The sequence below is a fragment of the Oncorhynchus clarkii genome, chromosome 2 (assembly GCF_045791955.1).
Source record: "Oncorhynchus clarkii lewisi isolate Uvic-CL-2024 chromosome 2, UVic_Ocla_1.0, whole genome shotgun sequence".
Lineage (NCBI taxonomy): Eukaryota > Metazoa > Chordata > Actinopteri > Salmoniformes > Salmonidae > Oncorhynchus > Oncorhynchus clarkii.
This window is the reverse complement of record NC_092148.1, coordinates 58,926,634-58,950,817: the sequence shown is the minus strand read 5'-3', so window position 1 is coordinate 58,950,817 and position 24,184 is coordinate 58,926,634. Positions and strand designations below refer to the sequence as shown.

The following is a 24,184-nucleotide window of genomic DNA, read 5'->3' as shown; positions in this document are numbered from 1 at the left end:
ATTACTTTAGGTAGCTAGCTAACACCGGTACATACTGCTGTAATGATATGCTATGCGGTTCGTAAGGATAGCGTAGCTAACAAATTGTCAGCCAACATAACGTGTAACTTATTTGAAAAGGCATTACGTCGCTCAACATAGTCTTAAAACATCATAATTTGTTAAAGCAATGAATTTTCATAAGCTCTCGTCGGACTTTGGCTGCATATTTTCATCCATTTTCTTAAAATCTGAAAACGTTGTGAAGCTACGCTCATTTTCTGAATAATTGCATTATGGGGCCTAAAAGCATGGAAATAGTGTCCACTGCTTGTATACTTCGTATTTTAGCGAACTTAGTACGACATCCGGGAACTTAGTTAGTATGAGTTAGTTTTCGAACACAGCTCTAGTGTATGTATACACTAGTCTTGGCTGATACCTCAGTATATGCTATAAACGGTATATTTTGAATTACCAATGGTATGATTTTCAATACCATAAAAAAAACACATTTTAAATTAAACAATTTGGGGGCACCCGGGGTGCATGCTACGCCACTCCTTCTATCTATGTTAAGTATATAACTATAAGAAATCTAAGATATGCCAAATAAATTATATCCAGCTCAGGCCTCTAGCTATGCATTTGGTTTGCTAACTTGCTAAGTGACTAGATGTCAAGATCAAGCTTCTTGGTTACAGCAGAGACATTAAATCCCCTCCTGGATCAAGATCCCTGTTGCTTAAATTGTTTTGTGCATTAAATACAAAAGCTTTATTTGTATTATTTTTTGGGTCGGGGACACGGCTCTTTTATAATTTCTGGTGGCACAGCACGCACTCCCACAGCTCCCGCTAAGGGGGCGTGCTGTGCCACTGCTTATAAGTTAAGTATAACTATGAGAGAGCTAATAATTTTGGAGTTTTAAAAATAGCGCCCTTTGTGTTCACTTCTTGTAATAATACCACCTAACCCTAATGGATTCCCACAATGTTTCAGGTAGGTTAGCTATAAGTTCAGTTGTCCAGCTTTGCAGTGGCAACAAAAACACAGTGTAAACATGAAGATCCAGTTTAGGGGCAGTTGCTCTTTAACCATCCACGTATCTTTAGCATTATGCGCAAGTTATGTTATGAGACTGTTTCTTGTTGGCTGAAGGTCTGGGTGTCTCCTATGCTGCAGAGAGAGAGAGAGAGAGAGAGAGAGAGTCCAGAGACTTGGCCATCAGAAGCCCATCAGACTGTGGGTAGGTCAATAATTAGCAGCATTGATTTCTGCAGACAGAGCTCTGTGTCTGTCTGCACATGCTCCTCCAAGGACTCTGCACTCAGACACATGTGAGAAGGCCTGCTCTCTCTCCAACCCTTCTGCTTCTCATTAAAGGGCGACTGCACTTCCTGATTTGGCCTGATTTTTAGATATGGTTCATTAAGAAATGCGTGTCTTGGTCTCGGGGTCTGATTTGATGAGTGTGTTTGCAAGTGGGGAAGAGTTTGCCAAATGATTTAGCTAATTAGCTTCAGCCAGCAGGTGTGCGACCGTGGCAAAGTTTGTTTGACTTTAGATAGCATTTCCCCAGGGCTAGTTAAGGACCGTCAATAAAATTACACAATGTAAAATTACACCATTTTCATGTTGTTCACCTTTTAGTTCTCATTAAATGCGTTCAATATTTGCATATGCATTTCTACAATTTATAGTTGGTTTGATGTTTTTAAGTCATCGAAATTTAACGCTATTGGAATTTTAACATATTTTCCCTTTGTATATTGTGTAATTGACCGATGGGCCCTAACTAGCCCCATAGGGATATCCAAAGTCAACCCAAATTTAAATTTACCATGGGCATCTGCCCTCCAAATTGATGATCACTTGAGTGCTGCCAGCTGTGGGTGTGGGTGGGATCGAACCAAACCCAACCTTAATTTACATTGTGAGGCAGTCACGATCACAAGTCTCACAAACTCTGTTTTGGATGAGACTGACTTTGACCAACCTTATCCTATTTACACTTTTGTAGTCTAATTAATGCCACAGACTGTTTTATAAATGAGAAGTTTAGGGGCAGTTGCTCTTTAACCATTCAGTTACACAGACACGCACACACACACTTGCACGAACACGCACGCACAAACGCATGCACACACACACATCCACACTGCGATACACCCACACAAACAAATTATGATATCTCATTACAGATATTGATCCATACCATTTTTGCAGGATTGCTGTTATCTGACTCCCTGCCACTAATTCCCTAAACATACTCAACATCCATAGTTTTTATCCCTTCCAACCTTGTCTGTATCTGCCACCCTCCTCCATCGAGCTCTTCCCCAACTAAACCTCTGTTTATTCTAGCTTTTCCTCTCTCCTGTCCTGGCTATTATCCTCACAGTTATGTGTATCTATGCCTAGAGCACTACAATAGTGACGCCTGTTCTGTTGTTCTTTCTGCCTTCTTTCCTGCTTCCTTTGAAAGTCCTCTGGGATTCTTGGAGGCACAGAAGGTTGCTTGGGTGTTTATGATGCCATTAAGGGATTTGAGACTGTTTTAATGTCATAAGGTGTCACAGAAAAAATATTTTTGGTTGTCGTAACATGGCCTCCTCAACTGTCTGTGTTTGTCAATGAGGCTACTTCCTGCTTGATGCTTCCACTCCCTTATGTTGATAGGAACGCTTCCCTAACCTGTCTGGCAGGCCTACTGTACACACACGCGCACACATGTACACGTATAGGTTCAGTGGCAGGACAGTCTGTGTGAGAAACTGGAAATGAGAATGAAGTGCAGCCAGGATATTTTGGCTACCGTTCTGAAGTTTAAATTCTCTTGCATAAATGTTGACAATGGCCACTATGACTGATAACATATGTTTCAAGATTGTAAAAGTAGATTCTGTTCATATTGTAATATAGTTTGCACAAATGTATAGACCTCTACAATGAATAGCTTGTTGAAAGCAGTTGCATAATGTGTGTGTGGTACCGTAGCAGTACTGTAATTGCAGTCCACACAATGAGCACTCAGTCTGTACCACTGATCAGAGCACTTGCACTGGAATAAGGACCCTAGCTGCAACAGACTGCAGAAATTACAATACATTGAGATATAAGGACCAAAGTATATTGGTTTTAGTTTATTTCAAACACCCCATTTCACATACCAATCTGCACTAAAACCCTCCTCCGTCTTGTTTGATATCAAGCACAACTCTGTGTCACATCTCTCTGTTTGTCCAGGTAATGCATCAGTAGAGAGAGCCTCCATAGAGCTTCAAGACCCCTCCAAGGCCCCTCATCCAGACTGAGACTGTCTCCAGCACCAACACACCACTCCCCTCACCCCGTCTCTGCCCTGCCCCACCCAGACATGGCTGCCTCCAAGAGCGGCTACGAGGGAAAGATCGCCGGCCTCTATGACCTGGATCGCACGCTGGGTAAAGGCCACTTCGCTGTTGTCAAGCTGGCACGCCACGTCTTCACAGGCCAGCTGGTGGCGGTCAAGGTGATCGACAAGACCAAGCTGGACGCCATGGCGACGGGCCACCTGCTGCAGGAGGTGCGCTGTATGAAGCTAGTGCAGCATCCCAATGTGGTGCGGCTCTACGAGGTCATCGACACTGCCAACAAGCTCTACCTCATCTTGGAGCTGGGCGATGGAGGAGACATGTATGACTACATCTTGCGCCACGAGGGTGGCGTGGCTGAGGACACGGCTAAAGTTCACTTCGCCCAGATCGTCCGAGCAATCTCCTACTGCCACCGGCTCCACGTGGTGCACCGAGACCTCAAGCCAGAGAACGTGGTGTTCTTCAGGCAACAGGGGACCGTCAAGCTGACCGACTTCGGCTTCAGCAACCTCTTCAAGCCCGGGACCATGCTGATGACCAGCTGTGGCTCGCTGGCTTACTCCGCCCCAGAGATCCTGCTGGGAGATGAGTATGATGCTCCGGCTGTAGGTAAGACAAATGGGGGACCGGGATGGGGGTGTCTGGGTGGCCAGGGGGTCTGTCTGTTCTTTCTGGTTGTCTGGCTGGCTGTTTTCTTCATAGGAAGGGTCAAGTGATGCAATGAGATGAGAGAAATGTGAAGATAAAATAAATAGAACATTGTTTGCGTGTGACTCATTTTGCAGACAAGTATGTGATTCACTGAGTTCTTTTTATTATATTCTGCCCGTAAGACCACATATATAGATTCAGGTCCCTCTAAGGCTAAGCCATTGAGCTACACAGAATTACCATAAATCCCCTGAGATCAAGATAAAGCTGGAGAGATGAACAGGGGTGTGTCTGGGATACTGCCTGTGGATCTGTCAGTCAGGCAGGCATTCCTCTAGCTCACCCAACATACACACACAAACGTGAACAGATGGACTACACTCTGGGCTGCATAGAATCTGGAATGGAAATGTAATTTGCGTGTGGATGGGCGGTGTGGTTGAAGCAATCCACACAGGGCTTTAATCCAGGGCAGGGACAGTGAAGCTGTGTACATGCAGGGCTTAAAGATGGAATCCTTAATGGGGAAACAGCCATGTCTGTTTGCGATATTACAACACCAAAAGTTACTGTAAACAACGAACACAGCCCCCCCCCCCCGGACATCATTGCACGCGCGATAGAAGAGAAGAATATGTATCACACTGTATATTTTTTACCTCAGCTCGGCAATAATAACAACGGTGGTGGGGCGGCCAGTGGCGCTGTTTCCCCCTACTGCAAATTCCATCTGTAAAGCCTAGAGCCAGGCGGATAGTTGTCTCTGTGTCAGGGTAGGAGGATTGTGGGTTTCCACTTACAGTTCAGCCTGTCTGCCCACTGATGTTGTTTTTAGGTCTGGTTTGTTTTCCGCAGACAGACAGGGTTGTGTCTGGATTTTTCTTCAATGAAATTAAAATCAGTGGAGAGTAGTGCAGCGAGAGTAAATGTACAATGTTTGCAGTCCTGTAGTATTCCAGACCTAACCATGCCCCAAATACACACTCCTGGCCTGCCCCAGATATGAACACCTGGCTGCACCTCATTCATCTGCTACAGGGAAATGGACTGTTATTGTGAAAATGCACCATGCCATCTTAACATGTGGAAAGTGTTATGGTGCGGTGTCATTAACACCCTAGCAGAACACTGAGCAATAGTAGAAGAGCGAGTGCAGAGTTATTCCCTGGGTTTTTAGTGGTGAGTAATCCAGTAACCCTATGAGACCTGTTAGGTAATGGCCACTGGCCAGGGAACACCTGACAGGATCACAGTTTAGAGGGACTCAAATCAGATTCAGACCTCATCTCGGCACAACACTCTTCTAGTGCGCAGATGCATGGTCATGTACATTCCTTAATCATAACTGCTGATGGGGCATGTGAAAGAATGAAGATCAGCGCTACGCAAAGTAAAGAATATCCCCTATGGCTACATTTTATAGAACATAGAGTTGAGACTGTTCTCAAGCAGCCATGTGACCCATGCAGGGCTGGTAACACAGACGACAGTCATACTGACTGGGCTGTATGCAGTGTGGTGCTGGGAGTGTGCCAGCCCCTAACTGGGTCAGACTCCTCTGAGATACAGCTCCAGCTAAGCCTGCCAGGTGACGAAAACCTAAGTGGGCTTCCCACTGCAGAGGGACCGCAGGGGTTTAGGCATGTGCACTGAAACTAAAGACACAACCACAACACAACCACCACATTCACCAGTACCTGGCTTTAACTTCCACACACTCAGTGGAGCTACAGTATATTCTCTGATCAGTGGAGCTACAATATATTCTCTGATCACTGGAGCTACAGTAAATTCTCTGATCAGTGGAGCTACCGTATATTCTCTGATCACTGGAGCTACAATATATTCTCTGATCACTGGAGCTACAGTATATTCTCTGATCACTGGAGCTACAGTATATTCTCTGGTCAGTGAAGCTACAATATATTCTCTGATCAGTGGAGCTACAGTATATTCTCTGATCACTGGAGCTACAGTATATTCTCTGATCACTGGAGCTACAGTATATTCTCTGATCACTGGAGCTACAGTATATTCTCTGATCACTGGAGCTACAGTATATTCTCTGATCACTGGAGCTACAGTATATTCTCTGATCACTGGAGCTACAGTATATTCTCTGATCACTGGAGCTACAGTATATTATCTGATCACTGGAGCAACAGTATATTCTCTGATCACTGGAGCCACAGTATATTCTCTGATCAGTCCTATGTGTGTCACTGTGGGCACGTGCAATAATGCTTGGACAGTGCTCACCTACATTTGTAGTGGAAGCTCAAGTAAATCAGAGCAGATTTTTTTTGTTTTATCCCTCTGGTTACTACGGGTTGATTAACCTCAAACACATCTGGCACACATTTTGATAATTAGATCAAAACAAGATTATTGGCTTGCAAGGCAGTGGAACTACTGTAAAATCCCAAATATTTTGACCTATTGCACGTGGGTGGCCTTGGTGTTGTGTGTGCGACTGACCAGTGGCAGTCTGCCCACTGGGTTGAGGCTCACAGTGGTATAATCAGATTGTGTGGCATGCTGGGCACTGCAGTGCCTGGCACAGAGAAAGGTCCCATTCCACACCCAACATACGGCACGGGACAGGTTTGGGGCATTAACCTGGTTTGAGCCCAGTCAATGAGCCTGGGAAACAACACACACCTACCCATGTGGCTGAAGAGACCTTGTTTCTAGTATCAACTTGTCCCTGATATTATCTGACAGGCTGTTGAAGTCAAGTCGGGACAAGGCCTGCTGTGTGTGTGTGTGTGTGTGTGTGTGTGTGTGTGTGTGTGTGTGTGTGTGTGTGTGTGTGTGTGTGTGTGTGTGTGTGTGTGTGTGTGTGTGTGTGTGTGTGTGTGTGTGTGTGTGTGTGTGTGTGTGTGTGCATATTTAGTGCCTTCAGAAAGTATTCAGACCCCTTGAATTGATCCACATTTTGTTACAGCTTTATTCTAAAATGGATAAAATAAAATCTACACACAATGCCCCATAATGAAAAAGCATAAATAGGGTTTTAGAAATTTTAGCAAATGTAATAACAAAAAACATACAGTGCCTTGCGAAAGTATTCGGCCCCCTTGAACTTTGCGACCTTTTGCCACATTTCAGGCTTCAAACATAAATATATAAAACTGTATTTTTTTGTGAAGAATCAACAACAAGTGGGACACAATCATGAAGTGGACCGACATTTATTGGATATTTCAAACTTTTTTAACAAATCAAAAACTGAAAAATTGGGCGTGCAAAATTATTCAGCCCCCTTAAGTTAATACTTTGTAGCGCCACCTTTTGCTGCGATTACAGCTGTAAGTCGCTTGGGGTATGTCTCTATCAATTTTGCACATCGAGAGACTGAAAAATTTTCCCATTCCTCCTTGCAAAACAGCTCGAGCTCAGTGAGGTTGGATGGAGAGCATTTGTGAACAGCAGTTTTCAGTTCTTTCCACAGATTCTCGATTGGATTCAGATCTGGACTTTGACTTGGCCATTCTAACACCTGGATATGTTTATTTTTGAACCATTCCATTGTAGATTTTGCTTTATGTTTTGGATCATTGTCTTGTTGGAAGACAAATCTCCGTCCCAGTCGCAGGTCTTTTGCAGACTCCATCAGGTTTTCTTCCAGAATGGTCCTGTATTTGGCTCCATCCATCTTCCCATCAATTTTAACCATCTTCCCTGTCCCTGCTGAAGAAAAGCAGGCCCAAACCATGATGCTGCCACCACCATGTTTGACAGTGGGGATGGTGTGTTCAGCTGTGTTGCTTTTACGCCAAACATAACGTTTTGCATTGTTGCCAAAAAGTTCAATTTTGTTTTCATCTGACCAGAGCACCTTCTTCCACATGTTTGGTGTGTCTCCCAGGTGGCTTGTGGCAAACTTTAAAACGACACTTTTTATGGATATCTTTAAGAAATGGCTTTCTTCTTGCCACTCTTCCATAAAGGCCAGATTTGTGCAATATACGACTGATCGTTGTCCTATGGACAGAGTCTCCCAGCTCAGCTGTAGATCTCTGCAGTTCATCCAGAGTGATCATGGGTCTCTTGGCTGCATCTCTGATCAGTCTTCTCCTTGTATGAGCTGAAAGTTTAGAGGGACGGCCAGGTTTTGGTAGATTTGCAGTGGTCTGATACTCCTTCCATTTCAATATTATCGCTTGCACAGTGCTCCTTGGGATGTTTAAAGCTTGGGAAATCTTTTTGTATCCAAATCCGGCTTTAAACTTCTTCACAACAGTATCTCGGACCTGCCTGGTGTGTTCCTTGTTCTTCATGATGCTCTCTGCGCTTTTAACGGACCTCTGAGACTATCACAGTGCAGGTGCATTTATACGGAGACTTGATTACACACAGGTGGATTGTATTTATCATCATTAGTCATTTAGGTCAACATTGGATCATTCAGAGATCCTCACTGAACTTCTGGAGAGAGTTTGCTGCACTGAAAGTAAAGGGGCTGAATAATTTTGCACGCCCAATTTTTCAGTTTTTGATTTGTTAAAAAAGTTTGAAATATCCAATAAATGTCGTTCCACTTCATGATTGTGTCCCACTTGTTGTTGATTCTTCACAAAAAAATACAGTTTTATATCTTTATGTTTGAAGCCTGAAATGTGGCAAAAGGTCGCAAAGTTCAAGGGGGCCGAATACTTTCGCAAGGCACTGTACCTTATTTACATAAGTCTTCAGACACTTTGCTTTGAGAGTCTAAATTGAGCTCAGGTGCGTCCTGTTTACATTGATTATACTTGAGATGTTTCTACTGTACAACTTGATTGGAGTCCACCTGTGGTAAATTCAAGTGATTGAAGAAGCCAATGGTCACTCTAACAGAGCTCTAGAGTTCCTCTATGGAGATGGGAGAACCTTCCAGAAGGACAACCATGTCTGCAGCACTCCACCTATTAGGCCTTTATGGTAGAGTGGCCAGACAGAAGCCACTCCTAAGTAAAAGGCACATGACAGCCTGCTTGGAGTTTGCCAACAGGCACCAAATGGCTCTCAGACCATGAGAAACAAGATTCTCTGGTCTGATAAATCCAAGATTTAACTCTTTGGCCTGAATGCCAAGCATCGTGTCTGGAGGAAACCTGGCACCATCCCTACGGTGAAGCATGATGGTGGCAGCATCATGCTGTGGGGATGTTTTTCAATGGCAGGGAATGGGAGACTAGTCAGGATCGAGGCAAAGATGAACGGAGCAAAGTACATAGAGATCCTTGATGAACACCTGCTCCAGAATGCTCAGGACCGCAGACTGGAACGAAGGTTTACCTTCCAACAGGACAACGACCCTAAGCACACAGTCAAGACATTGCAAGTCTCGGAATGTCCTTGAGTGGCCCAGTCAGAGCCCGGACTTGAATCCGATAAAAAATCTCTGAAAAGACGTGAAAATGGCTGTGCAGCAACGCTCCCCATCCAACCTGACAGAGCTTGAGAGGATCTGCAGAAAAAATGGGAGAAACTCCCCAAATACACGTGTGCCAAGCTTGTCGCGCCAATACCCAAGAAGACACAGGCTGTAATCACTGCCAAAGGTGCTTCAACTAAGCACTGAGTAAAGGGTCTGAATACTTATGTGTGATATATATTTTTTCTTCTTTCTTTAAAAACAAAAAAAATTAGCGAACATTTCTAAAAACCTGTTTTTGCTTTTACCATTATGGGGTATTGTGTGTAGATTGAGGGGGGAAAAACTATTTAATACATTTTAAAATAAGGCTGTAATCTAACAAAATGTGGAAAAAGTCAAGGGGTCTGAATACTTTCCGAAGGCATTGTGTCTCTAGACCACAGATATCCTATTACTACTGGATTCTATGGTCTGGTCTCTGTGACTTAGTTGTCTTCTGATGGAGCCTGAGTCAGTGTGATGTAGTATTTCCACAGGTTACCTGGGTGGTTGTGTACAGTATCACTTAATGAATATTCATTAGTTCAGCATGCTCTTATCCTGGTCCACTAAGCAGGTGCTGGTGTAATCTACTTATTAGGTCTTAGTGACAGAGTGCCAGCTGAGCGAGGCAGCTAGCTCACTGAGGCCCACTGCCATTATACTGCCATGCATCCCTGTTATGATAACACAGCACAACACAACACAGCAGGGTTGGGGTCAACTCCATTTACATTCAGGCAATTCAGAAAGTAAATTGAATTTCCAATGTAAGAATTTCAAACTGCCCTTAGAAGATAAATGACACCTGGAAGATTGGAGTGATTGGACAGAATACAAATGAGGTTGACCCCAGCCTTGCAGCTCTGCGGAACACTGCAAGGCGTGACATGTGCGTGTGAAAGAAGAGCTTAGAGATATGATACTCCATTATATCCCTCTTTCTGCACAGATGCAGGTTTGTGGATAATGCTGAGTAGCTCTGAGAAAGAGATGTCCCTTCTGTACTGAGAAAAGAGATTACCTTAGTCCATGGGGACGTGAGTCATAAACTCCTTTTTATAGCACACTGTGTATCACTCATACACCTATGTTGCAATATACAAACAAATGTACAACCACTTATTAAATATTTGTACAGGGTGTACTGGTATTTTATAGGTGGGTACTGTATGAAGCTATGAATGGATCCCAAGGGCCATTAAACTGAGTGCAGCATGACTGTGGTCATATGATGAGGCAGAGAAAATCAGAGGCCTGTGTGTTCACAGCCACGCAGCAGTACCAGACCCAGGGCGATGGGACAGTGGCCTGTTCTGTGTCTAACACATGGCTGCTATACTGCATAAGCCAAACAAAGCAGTGTGGAGAAGAACAGTCAGATACCATCTCAGGTCTTGTCTTGTGTCCAGGGCTATTTAAGTAGAACTTGTCTGTCTCTACCTGGGTTGTGCCTAAACGGACAGTCATGGCATACTCAAAAGCAGAGGAAATCTACATGTAGAGTTGGGGAGAGTTAGTAGCAGGCCAGTTGGCGCTCATTAATATACAACTTTGAGGTAGAGTTAAGGAGAGTTGTAGCAGGCCAGTTGGCGCTCATTAATATGCAACTTTGAGGTAGAGTTAAGGAGAGTTGTAGCAGGCCAGTTGGCGCTCATTAATATGCAACTTTGAGGTAGAGTTAAGGAGAGTTAGTAGCAGGCCAGTTGGCGCTCATTAATTTACAACTTTGAGGTAGAGTTAAGGAGAGTTGTAGCAGGCCAGTTGGCGCTCATTAATATGCAACTTTGAGGTAGAGTTGGGGAGAGTTAGTAGCAGGCCAGTTGGCGCTCATTAATATGCAACTTTGAGGTAGAGTTAAGGAGAGTTAGTAGCAGGCCAGTTGGCGCTCATTAATTTACAACTTTGAGGTAGAGTTAAGGAGAGTTAGTAGCAGGCCAGTTGGCGCTCATTAATATGCAACTTTGAGGTAGAGTTAAGGAGAGTTAGTAGCAGGCCAGTTGGCGCTCATTAATTTACAACTTTGAGGTAGAGTTAAGGAGAGTTGTAGCAGGCCAGTTGGCGCTCATTAATATACAACTTTGAGGTAGAGTTAAGGAGAGTTGTAGCAGGCCAGTTGGCGCTCATTAATTTACAACTTTGAGGTAGAGTTAAGGAGAGTTAGTAGCAGGCCAGTTGGCGCTCATTAATTTACAACTTTGAGGTAGAGTTAAGGAGAGTTGTAGCAGGCCAGTTGGCGCTCATTAATTTACAACTTTGAGGTAGAGTTAAGGAGAGTTGTAGCAGGCCAGTTGGCGCTCATTAATTTACAACTTGGAGGTAGAGTTAAGGAGAGTTGTAGCAGGTCAGTTGGCGCTCATTAATATACAACTTTGAGGTAGAGTTAAGGAGAGTTGTAGCAGGTAATGCTTGTGATTATGTGCTTTCAGATAAACTATTTTCATTCATCAGTCTAAAGTGGGTGTAGTTTCCTTTCTATGATTCACTCTTACCCCATTCCATGAGGCGTCACTACATGGTGATTCAGTGGTTTAGTATGATCCTCTCGTTCAGTCCGAGTGTGACAGATTTAGGGAGAGAGGAACAGATTGGGTGAGGTAGAGGGCTCTCATTATTTACTCTAGGACAGAGCATTTCCTCTGAGAGAGGGACTGAACACCATCTGGTAGGATATTTGACAGAACAGAGAGAGAGACCAGGAGAACTAGCTCTCCACACACACACACACACACACGTCGTTTTGCAAACTCCAGGCATTTACATTTTTTTGTTGAGGACATGAAAATACAGCTCTTTGGCCACGCACACCAGTGATGGGTTTGGTGTCAAAATGAGAGCACATGAGCAGAAAAAAAAGCCATATCTACTTTAAAATATGGTGGATCTTTGATGTTATGGGGCTATTTTGCTTCCACTGGTCCTGGGGCCCTTAAGGTTAACAGCATCATGAAGTTTACCCAGTACCAGGACGTTTTTGCCAAAAACCTGGTTGCCTCTGTCAGGAGTTGATCTTCCAGCAAGACCATAACCCCAAGAACACGTCAAAATCCACAAAGAAATGGTTTATTGTCCACAAAATTATTTTGCAATGGCCAGCTTAGTCACTAGACATTGAAAAACTGTGGTTTGAATTGAAGAGGGTAGTCCATAAGGTCCCGAGTGGCGCAGTGGTCTAAGGCACTGCATCTCAGTGCAAGAAACTAAATTTTCTTGGCATTTCATTACTTTATTACTTTCATTACATTTCCTAAAATGTCCAACATGGTTACATTTAATGAAAATGTTGGTAATGTTCTAGTAATGTTCTCCAACTGGTTTGACATTGGGAATGTTCTCGAATAGTTCAGAGAACGTTAAGAAACGACATTCTTCTGTGGGAATTTCAGTACTTCATCATATCGTTTCCTCATGGTTCTATTTACAGTAATGTTCTCAAATTGTTCCAAGAACATTAAGCAAGTTTCCCCTAAAAACCACAAGAATGTTATTTAAAAACATACATTCCGTTATCAGCATCAACAAAACAAAAAAAATTGAATCAAATTTTATTGGTCACATACACATATTTAGCAGATATTATTGCGGGTGTAGCAAAATGCTTGTTTTCCTAGTTCTAACAGTGCAGTTGCATATAACAATACACAAATCTAAAAGTAAAAGAATGGAATTAAGAAATATGTAAATATTAGGACGAGTAATGTTGGAGTGGCATTGACTAAAATACAGAATATACACATGAGTAAAGCAGTATGGAAACATTATTAAAGTGACTAGTGTTCCATTATTAAAATGGCCAGTGATTCCATGTCTATGTATATAGGGCACCAACCTCTAAAGTGCAGGGTTGAGTAACCGGGTGGTAGCCGACTAGTGATGGCTATTTAACAGTCTAACGGCCTTGAGATAGAAGCTGTTTTTCAGTCTCTCGTCCCAGCTTTGATGAACCTCTACTGACCTCGCCTTCTGGATGATAACAGGGTGAACAGGCCATGGCTCGGGTGGTTGATGTTCTTGATGATCTTTTTGGCCTTCCTGTAACATCAGGTGCTGTATGTGTCCTGGAGGGCAGGCAATGTGACCCCGGTCATGCGTTGGGCAGACTGCACCACCCTCTGGAGAGCCCTGTGGTTGCAGGTGGTGCAGTTGCCGTACCAAGAGGTGATACAGCCCTACAGGATACTCTCAGTTGTGCATCTTCAAAGGTTTGTGATGGTCTTAGGGGCCAAGCCAAATTTCTTAAGCCTCCTGAGGTTGAAGAGGCTCTGTTGCACCCTCTTGACCACACCATCTGTGTGGGTGGACCATTTCAGATTGTCAGTGATGTGTACGCCGAGGAACTTTCCACCTTCTCCACTGCGGTCCCGTTGATGTGGATAGGGGCGTATTCCCTCTGCTGTTTCCTGAAGTCCAGGATCAGTTCCTTCGTTTCGTTGAGGGAGAGGTTATTTTCCTGGCACCACTCCGCCAGGGCCCTCGCCTCCTCCCTGTAGGCTCTCGTCATTGTTGGTAATCAGGCCTACTACTGTTGTGTCGAACTTGATGATTGAGTTGTAGGCATGCGTGGCCACACAGTCATGGGTGAACAGGAAGTACAGGAGAGGGCTGAGTACACACCCTTGTGGGGCCCCTGTGTTGAGGATCAGTGACGTGGAGGTGTTGTTTCCTACCTTCACCACCTGGGGGTGGTCTGTCAAGAAGTCCAGGACCCAGTTGCACAGGACAGGGTTCAGACCCAGGGCCCTGAGCTTAATGATGAGCTTAGAGGATACCATGGTGTTGAAGGCTGAGCTATAGTCAATGAGCAGCATTCTGTTGTAGGTATTCCTTTTGTCCAGCTGGGATAAGGCAGTGGTGTAGTGCGATGGCATCGTCTGTGGCTCTACAGTATTGGGGTTAGTAAGCAAATTGAAGTAGGTCTTGGGTGTCAGGTAAAGTAGAGGTGATATGATCCTTAACTAGCCTCTCAAAGCACTTCATGATGACAGAAGTACAGATAGTCATTTAGTTCAGTTACCTTTGCTTTCTTGGGTACAGGAACAGTGGTGGACATCTTGAAGCAAGTTGGGACAGCAGACTGGGATAGGGAGAGATTGAATATGTCCGTAAACACTCCAGCCAGCTGGTCTGCGCATGCTCTGAGGATGCGGCTAGGGATGCCGCATGGGCCGGCAGCCTTCTGAGGGTTAACACGCTTAAATGTCTTGCTCAAGTCGGCCACGGAGAACGAGAGCCCACAGTCCTTGGGAGTGGGCCGCGTCGGTGGCAATGTGTTATCCTCAAAGAGGGCGAAGTAGGTGTTTAGCTTGTCTGGGAGCAAGACGTCGGTGTCTGACGTGGCTGGTTTTCCCTTTGTAATCTGTGATTGTCTGTAGACCCTGCCACATACGTCTTGTGTCTAAGCCGTTGAATTGCGATTCAACTTTGTCTCTGTACTGACGTTTTTCCTGTTTGATTGGCTTACTGAGGCAATAACTACAATGTTTGTATTCAACCATATTCCAAGTCACCTTGCAATGGTTAAATGCAGTGGTTCACGCTTATAGTTTTGAGCGAATGCTGTCATCTATTCACTGTTTCAGGTTTGTGTAGGTTTTAATAGTCACCGTGGGAACAACATTCCCTATGCACTTCCTGATGAACTCAGTCACCTTGTCCGTGTATAGGTCAATGTTATTCTCAGAGGCTATCCGGAACATATCCCAGTCCGTGTGATCAAAACCATCTTGAAGCGTGGATTCCGATTGAACAGACCAGCGTTGAATAGTCCTTAGCACGGGTACTTCCTGTTTTGAGTTTCTGCCATATAGGAAGGGAGGACCAAATGGAGTTGTGATCTAATTTGCCGAAGGGAGGGCAGGGGAGGGCCTTGTAGGCATCTCGAAAAAGTGAGATGCCTACGTCTTGTTAAACTTCTTGATGCACCCATCCCGTTAGCGGGATCATTTTCGTCAACATCCGCTGAATTGCAGAGCGCCAAATTCAAATTAAATTACGAAAAATATAACATTTTCATGAAATCACAAGTGCAATATAGCAAAACACATCTTAGCTTGTTGTAAATCCACCTGGCGTGTCAGATTTCAATAAAGCTTTTTGGCGAAAGCATACCAAGCGTTTATTTAAGGAGATCGCTCTCAGTAGACAAAATATTACAAACAGCTAGCAGCCAAGTAGATTGGTCTCGAAAGTCAGAAAAGCAATAAATTAAATCGCTTACCTTTGATGATCTTCGGATGTTTGCACTCACGAGACTCCCAGTTACATAATAAATGTTCCTTTAGTTCCATAAAGATTATTTTTATATCCAAAATACCTCCATTTGTTTGGCGCGTTAGGTTCAGTAATCCACAGGCTCGAGCGGTCACGACATCGCAGACGAAAATTCCAAATAGTATCTGTAATGTTCGTAGAAACATGTCAAACGTTTTTTATAATCAATCCTCAGGTTGTTTTTACAATATATAATCAATAATATTTCAACCGGGACTGTACCTTCTTCAATAGGAGAGAGAGAGAAATGTCTGCTCCAAGCTGGTGCGCATGCAAAACGCTGCTGGCACCCAGCCATACAATGACGCGATGTGATCTTTCTCGCTCATTTTTTCAAAATAAAAGCCTGAAACTATGTCTAAAGACTGTTCACACCATGGGGAAGCCATAGGAAAAGGAATCTGGTTGATATCCCTTTAAATTGAGCGTGGAACAGAGAGCTTTCAGGAAAAACAACACTTCCGGGTTGGATTTTCCTCAGGTTTTTGCCTGCAATATCAGTTCTGTTATACCCACAGATAATATTTTGACTTTAGAGTGTTTTCTATCCCAATCCGACAATTCTATGCATATTCTAGATTCTGGGCCTGAGAAATAGGCAGTTTCATTTGGGTACTGTCGTGGAAATTTCCTCTATTTACCAAATCATGAGCGCAAACCACACACAAGTCAGAGTTAGTTATCAAAGTCCATCTTTAATTATATCAGCTCTATCACAACCCTGTGACTCTCAGGCAATTCAGTGTCTAACCATGAATTCTCTGAGAGCCCCCTCTGCATTGCAACTGCCATCCTTTAATAGCAAAGAACACACATAGTCAGACAGCATAGACATAATAAATCGTTCAGCTTTGTCTCCTTACTCAAACTCAGAACCATAAACCAATCCTCCATATCAACAAGCATATATCAAATTGTCATTTAGATAGGATTGGTTGTATTTAGAGTTGGTTCTATCTTGACAAGATCACAGAGACACACTGACTGGCACACAGACATTGTGGAGCCAAGAGATACACGCTTGACCTCTCCCCTCTCTCTAGCCCAAACAACTTAGTCTTGACATAGAACAGATACTGCAAACCCTGCCACAGTATTATACAAAAATAACATTCTTGATGAGAAGTAACTTACAAACATATGATGAATATAAAACATCTTACATATGTTACCAACAAATTCGGATTATTCCACGACAGTACGTTTCTCATCCAAACAAAATACTGCCCCCTACACTCAAGAGGTTAAATCAAATCAAACTTTGTCACATGTGCCGAATATAAGAAGTGTAGACCTTCCTGTGAAATGCTTACTTACAAGCCCTTAACCAACAGTGCAGTTCAAAAAGAGTTAAGAAAATATTTACCAAATAAACTAAAAGTAAAAAATAATAAAAAGTAACACAATAACATAACAAGGCTATATACATGGGGTACCGGTACCGAGTCAATGTGTGGGGGTACAGGTTAAAGTAGTTTGTACATGTAGGTAGGGGTGAAGTAAATATGCATAGATAATAAATAGCGAGTAGCAGCAGTGTACAAAATAAATGTTTGGTGGGGTGGGTCATGTAATAGTCTGGTGGCCATTTGATTAATTGTTCAGCAGTTTTATGGCTTGGGGGTAGAAGGTGTTGAGGAGCCTTTTAATCCTATACTTGGCGCTCGGGTACCTCTTGCCGTGCGGTAGCAGAGAAAACAAGTCTATGACTTGGGTGACTGAAGTCTCTGACAATTTTTGGGCTTTCCTCTGACATGCCTAGTATTTTGTTCCTGGATGGCAGGAAGCTTGGCCTCAGGGATGTACTGGGCCGTATGCATTACCCTCTGCATTATATGCATGCATTAGCCTTACGGTCAGATGCCAATTAGTTGCCATACCAGGCGGTAATACAACCGGTCTAGATGTGCTCGATGGTGTAGCTGTAGAACTTTGAGGATCTGGGGACCCATGCAAATTCTTTTCAGTCTCCTGAGTGGGAAAACGTTTTGTTGTGCCCTCTTCACGACTGTCTTGGTGTGTTTGGACCATGATAGTTTGTTGGTGATGTGGACACTCGACCCGCTCCTCCACAGCCCCGTCGATGTTAATGGGGGCTGTTCGGCCCGCCTTTCCTGTAGTCCACGATCAGCTCCTTTGTCTTGCTCACATTGAGGGAGAGGTTGTTGTCCTAACACCACACTGCCAGTTCTCAGACCTCCTGGAGTTGTGTTTGGCCACGCAGTCGTGGGTGAACAGGGAGTACAGGAGGAGACTAAGTGCACACCCCTGATGGGCCCCAGTGTGGAGGAACAGCTTGGCAGATGTGTTGCTGCCTACCCTTACCACCTGGGGGTGGTCCATCAGGAAGTCCAGGATCCAGTTGCAGAGGGAGGTGTTTAGCTCCAGGGTCCTTAGCTTAGTGATGAACTTCGTGGGCACTATGGTGTTAAATGCTAAGCTTTAGTCAATGAACATCATTCTCACATAGGTGTTCCTTTTGTCTAGGTGGGAAAGGGCAGTGTGGAGTGCGATTGAGATTGCGTCATCTGTGGATCTGTTGGGGCAGTATGTGAATTAGAGTGGGTCTAGGGTATCCGGGAGGATGCTGTTGAGGTTAGCCATGACCAGCCTTTAAAAGCACTTCATCGTTACTGATGTGAGTGCTACGGGGCGGTAAGCATTTAGGCACGTTACCTTCGCTTCCTTGGGCACAGGGACTATGGTGGTCTGCTTGAAACATGTAGCTATTACAGACTCAGTCAGGGAGAGGTTGAAAATGTCAGTGAAGATGCACTGTATTGTGCATTGTATTGCGAAAGTATTCGGCCCCCTTGAACTTTGCGACCTTTTGCCACATTTCAGGCTTCAAACATAAAGATATAAAACTGTATTTTTTTGTGAAGAATCAACAACAAGTGGGACACAATCATGAAGTGGAATGACATTTATTGGATATTTCAAACTTTTTTAACAATTCAAAAACTGAAAAATTGGGCGTGCAAAATTATTCAGCCCCCTTAAGTTAATACTTTGTAGCGCCACCTTTTGCTGCGATTACAGCTGTAAGTCGCTTGGGGTATGTCTCTATCAGTTTTGCACATCGAGAGACTGACATTTTTTCCCATTCCTCCTTGCAAAACAGCTCGAGCTCAGTGAGGTTGGATGGAGAGCATTTGTGAACAGCAGTTTTCAGTTCTTTCCACAGATTCTCAATTGGATTCAGGTCTGGACTTTGACTTGGCCATTCTAACACCTGGATATGTTTATTTTTGAACCATTCCATTGTAGATTTTGCTTTATGTTTTGGATCATTGTCTTGTTGGAAGACAAATCTCCGTCCCAGTCTCAGGTCTTTTGCAGACTCCATCAGGTTTTCTTCCAGAATGGTCCTGTATTTGGCTCCATCCATCTTCCCATCAATTTGAACCATCTTCCCTGTCCCTGCTGAAGAAAAGCAGGCCCAAACCATGATGCTGCCACCACCATGTTTGACAGTGGGGATGGTGTGTTCAGGGTGATGAGCTGTGTTGCTTTTACGCCAAACATAACGTCTTGCATTGTTGCCAAAAAGTTCAATTTTGGTTTCATCTGACCAGAGCACCTTCTTCCACATGTTTGGTGTGTCTCCCAGGTGGCTTGTGGCAAACTTTAAACAACACTTTTTATGGATATCTTTAAGAAATGGCTTTCTTCTTGCCACTCTTCCATAAAGGCCAGATTTGTGCAATATACGACTGATTGTTGTCCTATGGACAGAGTCTCCCACCTCAGCTGTAGATCTCTGCAGTTCATCCAGAGTGATCATGGGCCTCTTGGCTGCATCTCTGATCAGTCTTCTCCTTGTATGAGCTGAAAGTTTAGAGGGACGGCCAGGTCTTGGTAGATTTGCAGTGGTCTGATACTCCTTCCATTTCAATATTATCGCTTGCACAGTGCTCCTTGGGATGTTTAAAGCTTGGGAAATCTTTTTGTATCCAAATCCGGCTTTAAACTTCTTCACAACAGTATCTCGGACCTGCCTGGTGTGTTCCTTGTTCTTCATGATGCTCTCTGCGCTTTTAACGGACCTCTGAGACTATCACAGTGCAGGTGCATTTATACGGAGACTTGATTACACACAGGTGGATTGTATTTATCATCATTAGTCATTTAGGTCAACATTGGATCATTCAGAGATCCTCACTGAACTTCTGGAGAGAGTTTGCTGCACTGAAAGTAAAGGGGCTGAATAATTTAGCACGCCCAATTTTTCAGTTTTTGATTTGTTAAAAAAGTTTGAAATATCCAATACATGTCGTTCTACTTCATGATTGTGTCCCACTTGTTGTTGATTCTTCACAAAAAAATACAGTTTTATATCTTTATGTTTGAAGCCTGAAATGTGGCAAAAGGTCGCAAAGTTCAAGGGGGCCGAATACTTTCGCAATGCACTATAGTTTTCAAGCCCTGCCACATCCGACGAGCATCAGAGCCGGTTTAGTAGGATACAATCTTGATCCTATATTGATACTTTGCTTGTTTGATGGTTCGTCTGAGGGCATAGCAGAATTTCTTATTGGCATCCGGATTAGTGTCCCGCTTCTTGAAAGCTGTAGCTCTAGCCTTTAGCTCAATGTGGCTGTTGCCTGTTATCCATGGCTTCAAGTAGGGATATATACGTATGGTCACTTTGGGGTCGATGCCGTCAATGCACTTATTGATGAAGCCGATGACTGAGGTGGTATACTCCTCAATGCCGGAACATATTCCAGTCTGTGCTAGCAAACAGTCCTGTAGCTTAGCATCCGCGTCATCAGTATTGAGCGAGTCACTGGTAATTCCTGCTTTAGTTTTTGTTTGTAAGCAGGAATCAGGAGGATAGAATTATGGTCAGATTGGCCAAATAGAGGGCAGGGAAGAGCTTTGTATGCATCTTTGTGTGTGGAGTACAGGTGGTTTAGAGTTTTTTTTCCCTCTGGTTGCACATGTGACATGGTGGTAAAACTGATTTAAGTTTGCCTGCATTAAAGTTCTCGGCCTCTAGGAGCGCCACTTCTGAGTGAGATTTTTCTGGTTGAGTGCGGTCTTAGTGCCAGAATCGGTCTGTGGTGCTAAATAGATGGCTACGAATAATATAGATGAGAACTCTCTTGGTAGATAATGTGGTCTACAGCTTATCATAAGGTACTCAACCTCAGGCGAGAAATACCTGTAGGCTTCTTTAATATTAGACATCGCGCACCAGCTGTTATTGACAAAAAGACCCCCACCCCTCATCTTACCAGACGTAGCTTCTCTGTTCTGCCGGTGCATTTAAAATCCCCCCAGCACTATATTATCTGTGTTGTCATTCAGCCACGACTCGGTGAAACACAAGATATTACAGTTCTTAATGTCCCGTTGGTAGGATTATTGTAGGTCATCAATTTTATTTTCAATGATTGCATGTTAGCATGTATAATTGATGGCAGTGGGAGTTTACTCGCTGGCCTACAGATTCTCAAAAGGCAACCCATTCTGCGTCCTCTTTTCCTCCGTCTTTTCTTCACGCAAATGATGAGGATCTGGGCCTGTTCCCGGGAGAGCAGTATATCATTCTCATCGGACTCGTTAACGGAAAAGCTTCTTCTAGTTCCTGGTGAGTAATCCCAGTTCTGTCCAGAAGTCCAGAAGTTATTTTCGGTCATAAAGACGGTAGCAGCAACATTACGTACAAAATAAGTTTAAACAAAATAAGTTACAAACGACTCAAAAAAATAAGAAAATAGCACAATTGGTTACGGGCATGTAAAACGTCAGCCATCCTCTTCGGTGCCATCTTACTTCATTTAAGTGTGTTCAGGTGTGTTGGCCGCCCCCACTAATTGGCCACACCTAATTGGCCACACCTGATATTAATGAATGCTTGTTTTGTTTGAAATGGGGTCTGTTTGAATATACTAAAATGAACAGCTTTGTATGCGGAAAAACAAACAAACAAGGCATTTAAGCTCCATCTTGGTGGCACAGTGGACTAATTCCATGGATAAAGAACAGAAGATTATAGTTTTTAATCTCATTGATGCTGTGTAATAATAAGAAAAGTGTTTGCATGGTTCATGCCTGAGGAAATACATTTTAATGTATTCTATCTGTGCTTGGAATCCAAAAAAGTTAACCCAAAATAAGCTAGCAGTGTCATCAAAAGTCTGTATAGGTAAAAATAAATACAAATATTCACTGAAAGTTGTAAGGAAGTTATTCAAAAACCTCCAAATAAATGATAATTTCCTTCTCAGAGCATTTATTAATAAAACCTCCCAGGAAAATGTTCAAGCAACCAGAGAAAAAAAACGTTCTCAAATCCTCCCTGCAACCTAAAAATAAACTTTTCCAGAACAGGCAACATTTTCACTTCTGTTCTCAGAATGTTTTAAAAAGGTTATGTCATACCGGTCAAGAAACGTATGGCTTCTTTAATTTATTTTGTGAAACCAACTTCCACGAAACCAAATGTTAGCAGTATTTGAATTATTTATTTTATACAGTCATTTTTGCTCATCTTTATCAACGGTGTCAACAATTTCTGACCCCACTGTTTATAGATAGAGATTGCAGAAAGAGAACAGAACAGGAGAATAATCACAGGGATTCCACATGGGTAACCTTTGCCCTCATACAGCAATCAGTGCCATGGGGCATTCTGGCTGTCGGATGTCATTAGCTGAACCTTAACTTAAAAAGGCCAGCTATTCATGTTCTACCCTTTGAACACACATTATTATGTGCATGTATCTCAGTGTTCAGGAGTCATCAGCAGAGAAAAGGCTAACTCCAGTTAATATGTTACGTAGTGGGAACACATACATACGATTTATTGGACTGAGCTTGATTAAATATGGCAGCTCAGCCAAGGAAAGGTTATTTGCTTTACGATCGAATGCTCTGTGCTCATGGTTGATTTTCACTTTTCAACTTCTGTTTACTTTCCCTGGGCTCAGAGACGAGTGATGACGATAATTGTGCTTTTGACAGGGTAAAGGGTGAAGACAGTGTTTCTGCTTGTTTAGCAGCGAGTGATGTGTGTTTTGAGTGCAGCACTGCAGATCTGTCAGATCTAATGTGTGGTAAGAATATGTGGAAATCCCCAGTGGATTGAGAGAGGGAGCGTCGCATTTTGAATTTGCTGCCGTTGTATAACTGAGGTGGAGAGGGTTGTGTGTGTGTGTGTGTGTGTCTGTGTGTGTGCGTGCGTTCATGAGAGTATTTCTGTGTGAATGTTTATATATGTGGGATAGATATGGTAACGAGGCAGAAAGAGAGTGAGGGTTATTGTTTTCATTGTCAAGAGCCCTCTGGGACAATGGTAACATGCACTCAGCAGGCATCATAATCTCCTCTGTCCCAGCACACAGCTGTGATGACGCTCACTGTCCTGTCCCATGAGGCTGTTCTGTCCAGGCTGAGTCGTCTGACTGTCAGTCAGGGGAATGTCTCTGCTTAGACCAGCACGCACTCCTCTTCTCTGGAACAATGTACAATGAACTACATTGTTTTCTACATGTGCCCGACCGGTTCGATTCGGTTTTATGTAGCAAAATTTGAAATTGTGTTTTTTACATTGGATGAAAGCAAAGACTCAGAGCTAGAAAATGGTATATAATACACTGCAGTTGAGGAACAATGGGAAAGTAATTCAGCTTTGAAAGTTGATAAACTTGTAACCCCACTTTTGAGAGAATGTCCTTGAATGTTTTGGTATACCTACTCTTCTTTGTCTACACCCATTCAGCATCGTTCATACCCTCTTAAGCCTTAGCCCCACCCATCTTTTTAAGGATTCACGTGAGGCCATGTGCTAAACAGATTAAGATAGTGTAGTATACAACCTATGTTAAAGTGTTGAAATTGGTATAAAAAATACACTATCTAGTCCTTGGCCTATATCCTTAACTGACATTGTTGCAGGTCATGTTCTTCACATTACCGTCTCTGGTAAACACTGTATCAATTAAAATCAAAGTTTATTTCTCATAGCTAACATTAGGCTAAAACTAGCAATGCAAATGGCTTTCTGAGATACGAATAAGAGTCCTACACAGATCACGTAACGTTAGCTAGCGAGTCAGCCAGCTAGCGTAAGCTAGCTAGCTAACGGTACGCTTTAACTTGCAATGAAAACAACTTTCTGACAAAATTATTTTCCTTAAAAGAAACACACACAATTTGAGTTTGATATTCACAAGAAGAAGTGCCTGATGTGAACCATACCTCAAACAAAAGAGATCCAAGAAGACAGAAGATTGACTTGCATAAAGCTGGAAAGGGTTACACAAGTATCTCTAAAAGCCTTGATGTTCATCAGTCCACAGGAAGACAAATTGTCTATAAATGGAGAAAGTTCAGCACTGTTGCTACTCTCCCTAGGAGTGGCCATCCTGCAAAGATGACTGCATGAGCACAGCGCAGAATTCTCAATGTTAAGAAGAATCCTAGTGTGTCAGCTAAAGACTTACAGAAATCTCTGGAACATGCTAACATCATCACTGTTGACGAGTCTACAATATGCTAAACATTAAAC

General features: G+C 43.2%; 1 protein-coding gene across 4 annotated transcripts in view; it reads left to right on the top strand.

Annotated features, from left to right (window-relative positions):
* Positions 1-24,184, top strand: part of LOC139370729 (SNF related kinase b) — a 44,915-nt gene that overhangs the window by 9,161 nt on the left and 11,570 nt on the right. For 3 of the 4 annotated variants that reach the window (XM_071110391.1, XM_071110399.1, XM_071110408.1), the window contains one exon: positions 3,229-3,947. In XM_071110391.1, the coding sequence (XP_070966492.1) occupies positions 3,359-3,947 (589 nt within the window). In that variant the 5' untranslated portion in view covers positions 3,229-3,358. Of the gene's footprint in view, positions 1-1,176; positions 1,229-3,228; positions 3,948-24,184 lie in introns of those variants that run through there. The other variant, XM_071110417.1, reaches the window with a different exon arrangement.